The sequence below is a fragment of the Sciurus carolinensis genome, chromosome 7 (genome assembly GCF_902686445.1).
Source record: "Sciurus carolinensis chromosome 7, mSciCar1.2, whole genome shotgun sequence".
In the NCBI taxonomy this organism is placed as follows: Eukaryota; Metazoa; Chordata; class Mammalia; order Rodentia; family Sciuridae; genus Sciurus; species Sciurus carolinensis.
The window spans coordinates 12,329,979-12,345,534 of NC_062219.1; the positions used below are offsets into that span (position 1 = coordinate 12,329,979).

The following is a 15,556-nucleotide window of genomic DNA, read 5'->3' on the forward strand; positions in this document are numbered from 1 at the left end:
ACAAATTTCTGCTCTATTAAATATAAAAAGGTTGTTTAGTTAATAATTTACTATATTATCTAATGCCTTCCAACCAGATTGGAAGCACAACCAAGAGAAGGATAATGTATCCTTCAAGTCTCTACCAACTGAGTTTTCTAAGCAGCAAATTATTATTAGTTGATACTGTAACACTGGTCATTTAAGATTATTTTTAGCTATAAAATTTACAGTTTAAAGATACAGTCAATTAAGGAATTTTAAGAAATCACAAGAAACTTTATTTATGTTCCTTAATAGTCACACAAAATGTTTCCTAAGATTTTGTTTCCTTTCTGTTAAAATAATAACTAGTTTATACCCTGAGAATTCATACTGTGGAGTACCTGTAAAGTCTACAAACCTGGGCTGATTTACATACCAGCTACACTATCAAAAAAACATATCTCAGATTTTATGGACATCCAATATTAGTTCAGTAAAGATTCAACAAGAACTAAGCATATAATAATAATCTTAGGGCCGGGGAGATAGCTCAGTCGGTAGAGTGCTTGCCTTGCAAGCACAAGGCCTTGGGTTCAATCCCCCGCACCGCAAAAAAAATAAATAAATAAATAATAATAATAATAATAATAATAATCTTAACAGAGTCTATATTATCTTCACTGCTAATTCTGAACCAATCTACGTAGTATTTCCTAAGAAAGTAACTGTTAAGTAAACAAATTAGGTAAGAGAAATTACTACAAAACAGGAAGAAAGATCAATGACATTTTCTTTTGGATGGCTAACTAAATACTTTCATGCTATTTCCTAAATTTTTAATAATTCAAATTTTCCAAAAAGCATGGAACCTTAGAAATCCCACAAGAGCAATATGCATTTCCACAACTCCTAAGCCAGAAGAGGGATCACTAACACATCTTTTCGCAGAGGATCCTGGTCCCAGCCAGTAAGGAAGTTAAGAGAAAAAAAGTGCCTAATTCTTTAGTGATATCACTGAGGGATGATGGGAGAAGGGAGCTGCCTTCAAGTAAGAAAAAAATATTACCTTAGCTCCTGACAAGACACAGCTAACTAATCCAAATTTTATAAACACCTTAGTAAAATATCTGAGATTGAACTGAGGTGATAAAACATAAATCTGAAGAAAAGTAACAGTAATCAGAAAACAAAATAATATTTTAAAGTTTTAATAATAGGGCATATGTTTTACTCTTTAGTTACAGGAAATCATTCTGATGAGTCCTTAGGAGTCTAAAAACAAGTTTTTTGTTGTTGTTTTGCAGTACTGGAGACTGAACCCAGGAGCAGTCTACTACTGAGCTCCATCACCAGCCCTCTTTATTCATTTATTTTAAGACAGAACCTCACTAAATTGCTGAGGCTGGCCTCCAACTTATGATGCCCCTGTGTTAGCTTCCTCAGTTGCTGGGATTACAGGAAAGCACTACCACACTTAAAAACAAATTTTTTAAAGCTGACTGGAATTTAATTTCTTTAGTGGAGGTAATTTATTAATGTCTTTTGAAAATAACCTTTAAGATTCACTAGATTAGAAAATTTAAGTCTAACAATACCAAGTGTTGGCAAAGATGGAGAAAAACACAATCTCACAGATTGCTAATGGTAGTGTAAATTAGTACAATCATTATGAAATTAATTAAGCATTATATAGCCAAGTAGAAGAAATGCATACTCTATAACACAGCAATTTTACTCCTACACAAATATAATCTGCACTAAAATACATATATAGGAACATTCCCAGCAGTACTGTTCAGAATTTCAAGAGGTAGAAAAGTCATACCCACACATACACATCCCAACATCTGTAAACAGAAGAATAGACAAGTTACAGTTTATTTGTAAACGGAATATACACAAGAAGGAACAGTAACAAATATTGCTACCAGGCAGAAATCCTAAATATATGATGAATAAAAGAACTGTACACAAAAGAACATATACCATTTACAAACAGAGAAACAACATGTATCCCATTTGTTTACAATTAAAAAAAAAGAAAAAAGAAAAAAAAAAAAGAACATATACCAAAGAATTCCATTATGTGAAATTAAAAACTACATTAAATCACATTAAAAATTCATATTTACATGCAGGACAGTACTGTATCACAACTGTAAATATAAAATATCTTACATTTGCATTAAGATATAAAGTAGCAACCATGCTTTATCAGAGCTGTTTTTAATGCTATTATTCTAGAATGTTTTCTTTCCAGATGAAAACTGAGAAACTTTAAAAACTGTTTCCAGGTATTATAGTAAGGGAACTTTGCTGCTTTCAGAAGTGTGCTGGGGGGGTGGACTTGGGATCTCTTTATTAATGGAATGTGCTGGATGTCTCTATAATAATTTTGTCCAGATAACTGAAGAACCTAATGTGTGTGTGCATGCACATGCACATGTATGAATTTGGATGGAAACTTTAGTTCTGCTGTCAACTTTGGACAAGGTTTCACAGTTCACCATGTCAGGTTGTCATGGTAGAGAAATTAACAGCCATACTGGTCTAGGAAAAGTAAAACAACTTTTTTTCCATGTATACAGGAGTAACACACAGTATTAAATATTTAAAGCCTTTTTTTTTTTTTTTTGTGGTACTGGGGATTGAACCCAGGGCCTTGTGCTTGCCAAACACTCTACCAACTGAGCCATATCCCCAGCCCGTAAAGTCTTATATACGAGGGTTTGATCACAGAAACTAATATTTTCTAAATGGTGAAATTGCACTTATTTTAAATAAAACTATAACACCAAGCAAAGATGTGACTAACATAAAAGTCTGACTATGGTTACTTGGGTAGAGGATGTGATCAAGAAGAGGCACTTGGGATGACAGGCACATCAGTCATAGTTTGATTTCAAATGACTGGGAACTACACAGGTTTTTATCTTGGTAAAAATTCACCTATATATGTTGTTTTCTGTACTCTGTGCGTGTGTGTGTGTGTGTGTGTGTGTGTACTGCATAACAAAAAAATAATTACATAAACATTCATGGTTTCTTAATACACAGACACATAAACACACACAACAGGCACAAGTTTCTCATACTGTGATGACCCAGGATGACAGATAAGGTCAAGATATATTTGAAATGCAACTTATGGATTGAGAGACACAGAACTTATCTAAAATACCCCAGGGCAAAGAATTTCTGGTAAAAAGCACATGTGCAAAGTAAGAATCTGTGAGTTTGTTCCTTTCAAACTATTTGGGCCCAATAGTGCAAATCCTTATGTGCACTACCCCAAGGGTAAGACAGTACCCAGGATAAAAGTCCACCATTAAGGAATACTACACCCTACATGAAACAAAACAACAAAGGTTAAATAAATGTAACGACCATTTTTCAATATGGACTCTACCTTTCCTCTGGGGGAATGTCGCTGGGCAGAAAAATATACCAAAAGATGACAAACTGTTTTGGCTTCATCTAAAAATATTATACTCACTACAAAGATTCTAACAATGTGCATAAAACTACCAAATCAAAATCTTTCATTATGGTAATGCCTATATAAAGTGTTTAACACAATATTTCCATGTATTATTGAGTAAATGTGTGTTACAGGGGCTGGGGATATAGATCAGTTGGTAGAGTGCTTGCCTTGCATGAACAAGGCCCAGGGTTCAATTCCCCAGCACCACCAAAAAAAAAAAAAAAAAAAAAGGTGTGTGTTACAAGATTCAAACCACATTCCCTGTTCTCACTGTTCTAATAACACAGAAAGAAAACTGAAGGTTAAACACGGTCAAAAACTTGTAAATAAAGGTAACGGTGGTTCATCTACCGACTATTATTAGAGTCTAGGAAGATAAAATGCTTTGGTAATCTTATGGTATCTAGGAGAAGCCACATGTCATCAAATGTATACGCTTGAAACTTAGTATCTAGATTATATTAAAAGAAACAGTTTTGAGTGATAACTTTCAATCTCATTCTGAATTTAGTGAACCGATTCATTTGTAGTACTCATGTACAAAGGAAGATAATTTCAAAAGAGTTGGCTAAAGTCTACCTATTTTAGGAATGTAGCTGAACAAATATTTAGCTTGTGCATTTCAAGCTAGCAAATAGAATGGTTAACTATAATGGTAGTAGTAAAGTCAGCAAATCATAAGGTCTCTGAACCCAAAAAAATGCATTTTCTTTATCACTCAGGATAATTAAATCAGTTATTTATAATGCAAATAACAATTCTAAAATTTGTCCAAGTATTTGCTTCTGTCTCATGAATGTTAGTCAAAATCAGAACATAGGATGATTTTTTGGCAAAATTCATTAAGACAAAGGCCAAAGGCCAGAATATTCTTTCAGTTTTTCCTAGCTCACAGGAAGTCATCTTTATTGTTAATTTGTCATTTATCATCACCACCTATAAATCTTTCATGACCCAAACATGGAATGATAGTTAACATAACATAAAGCTGCAGGCATGCCTCTCCCTTACCAGCATTATATTTTTATGACACATAATGGGGATATAAAATGATATTGCCCTTCTAGAAAACAGTTTGAGGGTTTCTTAAGAAATGAAAACATGACTTCCTATCCCAGAGAAATGAAAACTTATGTTCACCAAAAAATTACATATGAATGTTCCTAGCAGTTTTATACATTAATAGTCAAAATCTGGAAACAACGCTGCTAATCTGCAATAAGTAAATAGCTAAAACTGTGGCACAACCATATAATGGAACACTACCCAGAAATAAAAAAGTAAAAACTATCTGAGTGGCTGCAGTTGTATCTCAGTGGCAGAGCACTTGCCTAGTATGTGTGAGGCACTGGGTTTGATCCACAGCACCACATACATACACATATACATACATACATACATAAAATGTATTTAAAAAAATTTTTTTTAAAAAGAAACTATTTGATACATACAATTACTTGGCTACATCTCAAAGGAATTATACTGAGTACAACACGCCTATCTCAAAAGGCTACAGATCAAGATTTCACTTAAAATATTCTAGAAATGTAAAATTACAAGAGGAGATAATATTAGTGAATGCTAGGAATTAGGGATGACAGGAGAAGAGCTGAAACACAAAAAATCTTTGTGATGAAGAATTGTTCTGTATCTTGACTGTGGTAATGGTTACATGAATCCACAGATATTATTAAGTTGCATGGAACTAAAATCAGTCATGTAAAACTAGCAATATCTGAATAAGGCTGGTGTGTCAATAAGGTGACTATCAATTATGTGCTGACAGCAACACTATACCACATGTATACCAGGTGAGTATTCCTCATACAAAATGCTTTGGAACCATAAGTGTTTTGGATATTGGACTTCTTTGGATTTTGGAGTTTTCAGATTTTAGAATATATGCGTATAGCTAATAAGGATGGAACCCAAGTCGAAACAGGATGTATGTTTTACATACATCTTATATACATAATCTGAAAGTACTTTTATATAGTATTTTTTGTGTGTCTGCATTTTGACTACAACCCATCACAAGGTCAGATGTGGAATTTTCCAATTGTTGCTTCATCAAGTTTGGGATTTTGCAGTATTTCAGATGTAGGATTTTCAGATTAGGTATAGTCAATCTGTATAAGATATTACCATCAAAGGAAATAGAATGAAGGTTTAGGGAATCTCTATGTTATTTAATCTATTCTTAATTTAATTACATGGGAATCTATACTTAAACTTGAAAATTTAAAAGATCAATTAAAAATACAGTTAGAGGTAGAGTTCAGTGTGAAGCCCTGAGTTCCACCTCCAGCACCTGGGGGGCAGATTGGGGGGGGATGTGGATTCTAACCAGGGACAATAGTATGCCTCTGTAATCCCAACTACTCAGGAGACTGTGACAAGAGGACAGCATTGGCAACACAACTCCCTATCTCAGGGGAAAATCCCCCTGTCCAGACACACACCAACAATTTAAGTTAACCCTTACAAAGACCCATTGCTAAATCTCTGATTTAAACCGGGGTAGGTACAAAGCAATTACATTTCACCCACAAATACAGACTTGCTTCTTCAGACAGATGATACAATTACCTAACAATGGAATAAGTGATCACTACAGGTCTTCCTAAAATTCTGAAATATCTTATTAAAACTACCTCTGCCCCAAATCAAATCAATCAACATTTTTTTTCACAAATTCACATTTATCCTTTAAACCCTATTCCTCAAATTCTAACTTCTGTACAAACAGCAAAGACATTATATAGACTATTAGAAATGCAGGCTCTTAGGCTGCTCCACACAGAGTGAAACAGAATCTCCACTGTAACAAGATCCCTACCAAACCCTACAAACAACAAAGCTTAAGTGGTGCTGCTTTAGATAAAAGACTTAAGACTTGCTTTAGACTGATGAAATCTTTCAATTACTAGCATTTTTGTTTTATAGTTTGATTTACCTAAAATAGCACATTATTTTATTCATGTCTTATCTTCAAATTATGTAAATTAACTAATCTCCAAGTGTGCTTAACCAATACCTTAAGTATTGAGAAAAAGACCACTTGAAAAAGAAAAAGCGAGAATCAACTACAGGTTGAATTACTCAAGGCTACCTAGTTTACTGACATAAATCTCACCTTGACTCCTCTTCTCTGAGTCAACTATTTTTGTGACACTGCAACCTCGCTAAATCCTTAATGCCATATATTCTGATTCTCAAACTGCCTCTGCTTATACCTAGACACGTGAATATAGATAGCAGATAAGCCTAAACACAAGTCAGGAAGGTACTGATTTCCTGTAGTATATCCCCTAATAAGGAAGTAATTCTTAAGTACTCCTGCCAGAAAGTGTGACATCAATAGAGAATGATCACTAACAGGTGTACTAAAAACTACAATTGTCTCAGTCTCTGGTTACAAAAACATTACTAAATGTATGTAAGACAGCTGTTTTCGACTTTATCTCCTGTGATTCCCCTGGAAAATGAAACTGCAGGTCTATATGATAAGATGTAGCAATTTTCAATGTCCTAATGGATCAGATAAAATGATCAGCAGTGTGTACAGAAGAAAAACATACAGTATTTTATCCATCTTATATAAAGAGAGTTGCTTTCTAAGCATACAGCTTGAGATGACAAGTGAGAATCTAAAGGTTATATAAAATAACAGATTTATACTCCATTAAAAATCAGTCATATTGACATAATTATTTTCAAGGAATGCATGCTTACTATGGCAATGTAAATTTACAGAAGTATCTGCCCAAAAACTATCATTTTACAATTATCCAAAAGGCATTTTCATTTTTCTCTCTTAATTAGAAAATAAAATGACTGGAATCACTTTTTAACAGTCCATCAAAACAACCTTAGGTATTTAATTTAAAGGAGAACAGCACAGCCACTAATATACAATTACAGTACATTTAACCTATGTATTAAAAGCATATACTTACTTTCTGAATGAATTTCTCAACACTCTGTACCACATGTTTATAGAACTGAAAGAAGAAAAAAAAAAAGTAGGTCTTAAAATCACTTTTAGTAGATTTTCCTGCCAATCATAGGCTTTAACATGGCTCAAAAGGCCCATCAAATCATTTAAATCTTCAAGATAAATATTTACACCACTCACCTTTTACAACCAACTAGCTGTGATATATAATTTCTTAAGCAATTCTTAAAATAGATATATGGTCAGTATGTCTAAAATGTGTTATTTAACATAGATATAAAAGAATACTATTAAAGTTTTATGAAACCATACTTTGACAAACTTGTGTTGACAGCAAAATACTTGTGATATAGAAAATGGCAGATGTATTTTCTTATTTTCAAGGAAAGAAAAGAACAGGTGTCCTATAGGTATCAGCAAAAGCAAGGGTAATACTAGAAAAATCAAGTCATTTTATCAACCTACAGCATTAACAAATATGTATATAACAGAGTTGTTTTCAACCTTATTATCTCCTGCTTCTCCTAGAAAATGAACTACAGGAATATTTAAGACATGGAAATGTATAATGTCCTAATGGACCATACAAAATAGATTAGAAAGGAAGTAAACACATGGATTAAAAATTAAAAATGGTCTTCTATCAATTGTGAGAAAACATAATTTTTATAAAATACAACACTAAGCATAAAACTGAAAATAAATAGAATGGAAATTATAAATTTAACAAAAAAGAATCTAGAATTTATGTTTAATAAATTTTATTAAGTTAAAATAAATTTCAATATCCAATTGTAATGCCATGGTAATAGCATAATTTTGTTTGAAAAATTAAACTGCATAATGAGTTATGTTTTATAAGGGACACTTCCTTAAGACTAAAAAGACATGAGAACTAAAGTCAGTGCTGTTGTAATGTGTGTAAGGACTATGTAGATTAGGTAACAGTACTTTATCAAAAAAGAAATTTCTTACATGTGATCCTTATACTATGGCTGTTTAGGAGAATGTCTTTGTTCTTAGATATTCAAGTATATAAAGATAAAGTAGTATTATGAATGAAGTTTGAAACTATCAAATGAATCCAACAGAAAAATAAAACAAAAAGTGTGTATGTACATGCATGTGGGTAGAAATAAAGCAAATGTGGTAATGTTAATAATTGTGAATTTCAGGGAAGAAAATTTGTTGCTTATTGAAATATTTTGCAACTTCTGTTAGAAATTTTCAAAATTAAAATCATCAGTACAAATTAGTATGGTGTATCATAAAAACAAAGAGACTCTTGACTGACAGAAACCTAGATTCAAATTCCAGCAAATAACTTAAGTTTCTTATCTCTTTCTGACATCAGAAAATAGGAAAAAAGGTTAGCACCTGTATGTAACTGAATCTTTAAAGTATTCTGCTCAGAAAAGTTGCATAAATACACCAACTTCTAATTTTTACAGATGAAAATGGCAATATATATGTTCATATATTCCTGGGATCCTGATCATAAAAATCATATCACAATGGAGAATAATATAGATAAAGTACAAGAGATTCAATTCATTCTATATACTAACTCTACCAGATACAGGGGGGCGGGAGGGATCGCTTCCTGGAAAAATTCTCTAGTTTAAATGTGATAACTGTCCTTACCCCGTCTTTGATTTTCTGTATGTAAGTATTGAGAATTTAACTATAATGATGTTTAAAAACTTGTACATGGTTGGTCATATATAAAAAATTCATTAAGATACTACAAATCTGAAAACTAAGTTTTAGCTATAAGAAAACAGCAAAATCAACCAATTATCTGAATTTATCTCAATAGCGATTATTAGTAAATAGGAAATTATATATAAATTATAAATTTATTAAATGTTATATATTGTTATCCAGAAGGTAATTTATATAGTTGATACGTCTAATTATGGATGATGTTTTAATTCATACTAGAAAAACATTCACTAAATATTCACCGGTTAAGACTGAGTTAGTCAAAAATAACCATTCATTCTCATTTTTAAGAGACCTCCTAAAGCAGAGAATCTTAGCTCTAGGGAGAAGAACTTCTTGGAAAAGTGATTGGTTGAGCTTCAAAAGATCCTTTAGTCATGAAATTTTATGTATATTTCTTTAGAAGATCCAATCTTTTCCTGAACATAGGTTCAAAAACCTATCTCTGTGTTCTCTTTCCACAGTTCAAGCACCTTACATACAACAAGGTCCAATTATTAACCACAGTAGTCCATTTTCAATCTATACAGAATCAGTAAGAAAAAAATACATTAATTTTCATTTAGAAGTTTTACTAATTTGTATTTAAGATCCTACAAAGTCAGTGTGACGAAAGTTGAAAATCTCCATGATGTGGCCTATGTCCAAAATATCACCTAAGGAAAACTAGTTGCTTCAAAGTTTATAGAAGGATAAATATTGAAAGTTAAGTGATCACGTGGAAGGGTTTGTAAGTAATACACATTTTTTTTCTTTTACATACTGAACATATATTAAAAATTCACAGGAGGAAATATATAAAATCTATAAAAATTACTTCTCCTTCAAAATACTAAAGTGGTATTTTCTTCTAAAACAGAGAGTAAAATTTATTACTCACCTTAATAGCTTTGATGGCTGCCTTTGTAATCTGGGTCATTTTTGCTTTAGAAATGGGTGGTTTGTAGTCATTCAAGGAATACAACTGATGAAAAAAGAACAAATTTTAAATATAGCAAAATTAATTGTCTCCAAGCAATGATATGAAATTACCAACATTTCCATTTTTATATTCTCAATGAAATCAAAGTGCTGCTTTTCTTTTAAAAAACAAGTTCAATATCTTTAGTCACCAGGGAAACACATCAAAATTACAATGAGCTATCATTTCGTACTTTGCTTATAGTAAGAAAGACAGTAAACAAGTATCAGCAAGGATGTAGAGATATTATACATTGCTGGTGGGAATGTAAAATTTTGTAGTGGTTTTATAAAACATTTTGGTAGTTTCTTCAAAAAAGTAACGTTATCAAATGATCCAATTTCACTCCAAGGTACATGCGCGGAAAAGTTGAAAACAAATGTTCACCTAAAAACTTGTACATGGTCGTTATCATATACAAAAATTCATTAAAATTCCGTTTAAAAAGCAGAAACAGCCCAAATGTTCATCATCTGATGAATGAATAAAATGTTTTATCTGTTCAATGAAATTTTTGATAAATGCTACAAAATGTGTGACGCTTAGAAAAATTTTACTTTTACTAAGTTAAACAAGAAAAATGAGGAATGACTATTAATGATAAATATTTCTTTTGGAAGTGAAGAAGATATTTTAAAGTCAATTGTAGTGATGATTGCACTACTTGGTGAATAAAACAAAGTCACTGAATTGTACACTAAATTGGTTGATTTTTATGGTATACTTTTTTTTTTAATCAAGGGATCCAAAGTTTAACAAGAATCCCGCCCCCAAAAAATCTTTATTTTGAAATTTCTTACATAAGCAAAGAATAAAAGTGCTTAGAAAGAAAGCAGTTAAAGACGTGTTAGAGAAATTAGGCAACAGACAAATGACTATGAATAAATGGATGCTGATTAAAACTGTGGGTCTGGCACAGTGGAGCTAATCCCAGCACCTGTGGATGCTAAGGAAGGCAAGACCCTGACTCAAAATTTAAAAAAGGACTGAAATGTAAGCTGAGTGGTAAAGCATCCCTGAGTTTAATCTCCAGTCAAAAAAAATTTTTTCATTGTACTCAGTAACTATAATCGGTATAATAATTTAAAAGTTTGGAAACTAGGCTTTGCCATTAAAACACTGTAAAACCTACCTGAACAGACTTCAAATTCTATTCATTTTCACCCCCTTATCTCTGGAATCTGCAGTTTTCTCATTTTTGTCTCCTCTTCCTTCCCTAGTCACCACCTCCATGACAACAGTCCAAATTACCTTCATCACCCACCTGGAGAACACCTAAATGGATGTGGACTATTTTCCTCACCACATTTACAACTCCTTTTAAAACTATCTTGATCAGATGACTGACACTCAAAACCACTCCCCCCATCCCTTATTAAAGGTCAGGGATTTCTCTTTAGATAAACAATAAGTAAAAAAAAGTCTGCATATATAAGGCCCTGCCTGCTCCAACTTCTGTGTCTGTTTATACTCCAGCCTCAGTTTATACCATGCTCATAGGCCCCTCTCTGCTCCTGGCACAAATAATCTCCCCTGCCCCCGCAATCTCAAGTTCCCTGGGTCCCAAATTAATGAGGCTAGTTCCCTCTACTTAGATACTCTTCACCATGGCTTCCCCAGTAGTTAATGTCTTTCAGACAGGTAGCAAACAGACAAGAATGGTGGGATCATGAGGTTATGGGGAAAATTCTATAGAATGGGCCTATGTACTGACCTCCACATGCTTTCTTTTGCACAACAATTTACTTGAGGCCACTCTGGCCCTGACCAGCTTAAGTCAACAGGATACGCTACATTCCTCAACAAACGACCTGCTATCTGCAGAAGAAATGTGGACCCAAAGGCTCCTCCCTGATGAGAACACAAGTTACTTTGAAAGGGGGACTTTTGTGACCTTTACACAGACCAGATTCCACGACTCAAGGAGGCAGGATTATTAGAAGCAAAGCCTCCAGTCATAAACTCCATAGAACCGAGTTCTGATCAAAATCAGTCAGCATGGGCCAAGGTGAGTTGCCTTGGATATTTAGCACGTCATTTCAACAGTAAATCTCCCCTCCATGGGGAAGGGGTAAGACCATGTGCAGTGGGACTTCAAAGTCTGATGCAATCCTGCTGTCAGTCAAAAGTCAAAAGGTGGGCCTGGGTGGGTTTCTTTGGAAACTTCCCTGGGATTCCCAATAAAAAAGGAGGGTAGGAGGGGCCACTTCTCTGTGAAGACCCATTCTCTTCCTTTCTCCCTTAAGAGTGTTCCTTCTTTCCTTTTCCTTTCCCTACTAATAAACTCCTGCCTGCAACTATGTGCAACTGGTCTAGAAATATTTATAGCATGGTTGCAAAGAACCGGTGACCAAGAACCTCTGTGATTGCTTTGGCTCTGCTGATGGCGTTGCCTGAAAACACTTTTTTTTTTTTGGGGGGGGGTGCTGGGGATCGAACCCAGGGTCTTGTGCTTGCAAGGCAAGCACTCTACTGACTGAGCTATCTCCCCAGCCCCTTGAAAACACTTCTTAAGCAAAGCACCACCTAATGAGGAAAAGGGTTCCCTATCTCCCCAACAAGATCAAGACTTCCCCCTTTATGGGCTCACTGCTCTACACTTACTTTTGAAGCATTCACTGCGATAATTTGATATTTACTTGTATGATTATTTAATACTTGATTTTAAAAAAGGACTGCCACAAGGACGATAGTAACTGATACCAATGAACAAAAGATGTTAAGTTTCTTAAAAGCAATTTAAGTTACCAAGTGGTAAATATATGCACCACTTGCTATTCAAACTGGAATCAATTCGATTACAAGTACAAACATTCTTTACCCTTTAATTTCCTACAACGGGACCCAACTGCTAATGATATTGCCTAAGATTAGATTCCATCAGATACTAAGAACTCTTAAGCTGAGATTCTTAAGATCTTACACCAACTGTAAACCAAATGCCTACTATGTCCAACAGGGAATTTTAATATAATTGTATATACTCATTACTATACTGTAATTCCTACCTATTTTAGAAAATGTACCTGTATCCAAGTATATTCACTAGATGCAAAATAACAAAACGTTCTATGGTTTTTCAACAAGCCAGGTAAAGTAAAGGTCAATTTTCCAGAATTTCTCAGAGGACCCATCTGAGATCCATTCTTGTCCTCTTTCTAGAAAATAAGATCTAAGAACAGAAACCCTATCTTTTTTGTTGAGATTCTAATTTTTTTTCCTATCCAACATCTGGTGAAGACTAGTTACTTGTTAAGAGTAAATTAAAATAGACAAATACAAGACTCAGTGAAGACTATTTACTTGTTAAGAGTAAATTAAAATAGACAAATACAAGACTCAGTAATGCAAAAGCTTTAAACAGGAAAACCTATATTTGAATTTCAACTATGTTACCTTATGAAAAGTTGCTGACCCTCTGAACAAAAAAAGAAACATGTTCATAGAAACATAGCCCACAAAGCTTTTGGAGCACAGTGAATTTGCTCAACAAAGATTAGTCATTATTAAAAATCCTTTTCTTTGGTAGGCATTCTTCATTTAAATGAGTCCTAGTCAAGTATCCATTAAACATTCACTCAGCCATTTGGAGGCACAACTATATTTATATTACTAGGTAAGGAAGTGGTATCAAGTTGTTTTATAGTTGACAACACATTCTTTCATTTTGTGTAACAAAGGCTCTGAATTCCAATCAAGCACTAGTCTATATTCTATCAGACCAAAACTTTGCTTGCTTTTTGAGGGGTGGGTTGGCAAAATACAACTGAGATTCCAAAAATATATTCCGGATTGGGGATATATAGCATTCAGTAGTGGTAGAGCACTTGCCTAGCATACTTTAAGTACTGGGTTCAATCCCCAGCACAGGAAGCTGGAGGAGTATGGACATTCAACAATCTGAAGATAGAGCTTTCATTCAAGATCCTCCTTTTAAAATTCCACACTGCAAACATTTAAGGTATTACTCAGAAAAACATTGAGTAATACACTTCAAAGACTTAATACATAAGCTTCCAACTAACCATTTTTCTAGATTCTCTAAAAGTTCCATTTAATAAATCTGATCAACAGAAAGCTGAGATCATTTCATCCATTTCTTCCCTAATCACCTTTACTGATTCAACAGTTAAGTCCTCAACTTTTAAAGAAAGCTGACAGATATTTTGCCTAGGACATCGTCTTTTTAGAAATTTGTTAAGAAATAATTTTTCCCAAAAGGTGCCTTACTCAAGAATTCACAAAGTACATTTTCCTTGAATCCAGAAACAGGACAGTGATTCATCTAGTTTGTGTAATTACTTTTTATCAAAAATGGATCATTTAACAGGTTTCTCCCTTCTTGCCTTGTGTTCTAGAGATTTTGCTGTTGTTTTTATTTTGCTAGCAGAAGCAAACGTCTCAAAAGTCTACTTGACTTAGGACAGAAGAAATAAAAGATAGGAAGAAATGAGACAAAAGACAAGAAAAACAGAACTTTAATTTTAAAGTCTTGTACTAAGTTCCTCATACCTTTACTCCCTGAGCCAGTTCTCTTTCCAAGGCCTGTCACTCCCAAATTTTGGGGAAATCTACAAATCTTTACTCACAATCTTAAACCTACTGGAAATTCACATTTATGAAAAATGCCCTGTGCGCTGTTAACCAGCCCAGGAACACACGTATTTGTAGAAGAGATTGAGCAATGGGAAATGTGAAACCTAGAATATAAGATATTTTCCCAGAAACCTAAAACATAGGGTACTTTCCCAAGGTAATCTGTTGATCGGATAATGGAGAAGACATCAACATACTCCCATCAACCAACTCTCATCAGATGTGCAATAAGCCATCAAGAATTAGCAATAGATATAGAATTCTCTCCATTTTCTCAAAACGTGAATCGGGATACAAAACACATCAGGATTTTAACAGTGGAAAATGCTGGAGAAGAATGAAAGTTGATTCTGGGACCTTACTTTTGTTTTACTTGATGATTCCCACTTCCACGCTCAGGTCAGAAGACCACAGCTGAGAAGACCACCATAAACTGTCTTGTGATCACCAAACTGATATCCCCACATACTTCCCATGCCCACTCCTTACCAAGTTTTTTTAAAAGAACCCAAAGATTCTAAAAGCATCTCTCACTCTCATCATGGTTCACATTCTCCCTTGTCCTAAACAAATCTCTGTGCCAAAGTAGTTAACACATTAGAAATTCTTTTCTATAGTACTTGCCAAGGACCCAGTTGTTCTGAGTTGAGGACCCTTCTCTGGACCTCCTCAGTCCACCCTCAGTGACATACTGACATCTAATTTCACTGTTATATGACTAGTTTTGTGGTACACAAAGATAAAACTTCTGTGTTTAATTTCATTAACTAGGTTACTTTAAAGTTCTTTTGAATTAATTAACTGAAACACAAAATTTTTAACATTTATTAAACTAATGAGAATCTATCACATGATTTCAGGGACAGTT

At 33.8% G+C, this 15,556-nt stretch overlaps 1 protein-coding gene across 3 annotated transcripts in view; it reads right to left on the minus strand.

Moving 5' to 3' along the window:
• The window catches only part of Scaf8 (SR-related CTD associated factor 8), a 200,664-nt gene that overhangs the window by 160,585 nt on the left and 24,523 nt on the right, over positions 1–15,556 (minus strand). For all 3 annotated transcript variants that reach the window (XR_007109376.1, XM_047557398.1, XM_047557399.1), the window contains 2 exons: positions 10,012–10,095; positions 7,408–7,452 (listed from right to left, as the gene is read on the minus strand). Coding sequence is in view for 2 of the 3 variants with exons in the window: in XM_047557398.1 (XP_047413354.1) it covers positions 7,408–7,452; positions 10,012–10,095 (129 nt within the window). In the remaining variant the exon portion in view is untranslated. The remainder of the gene's footprint in view (positions 1–7,407; positions 7,453–10,011; positions 10,096–15,556) is intronic.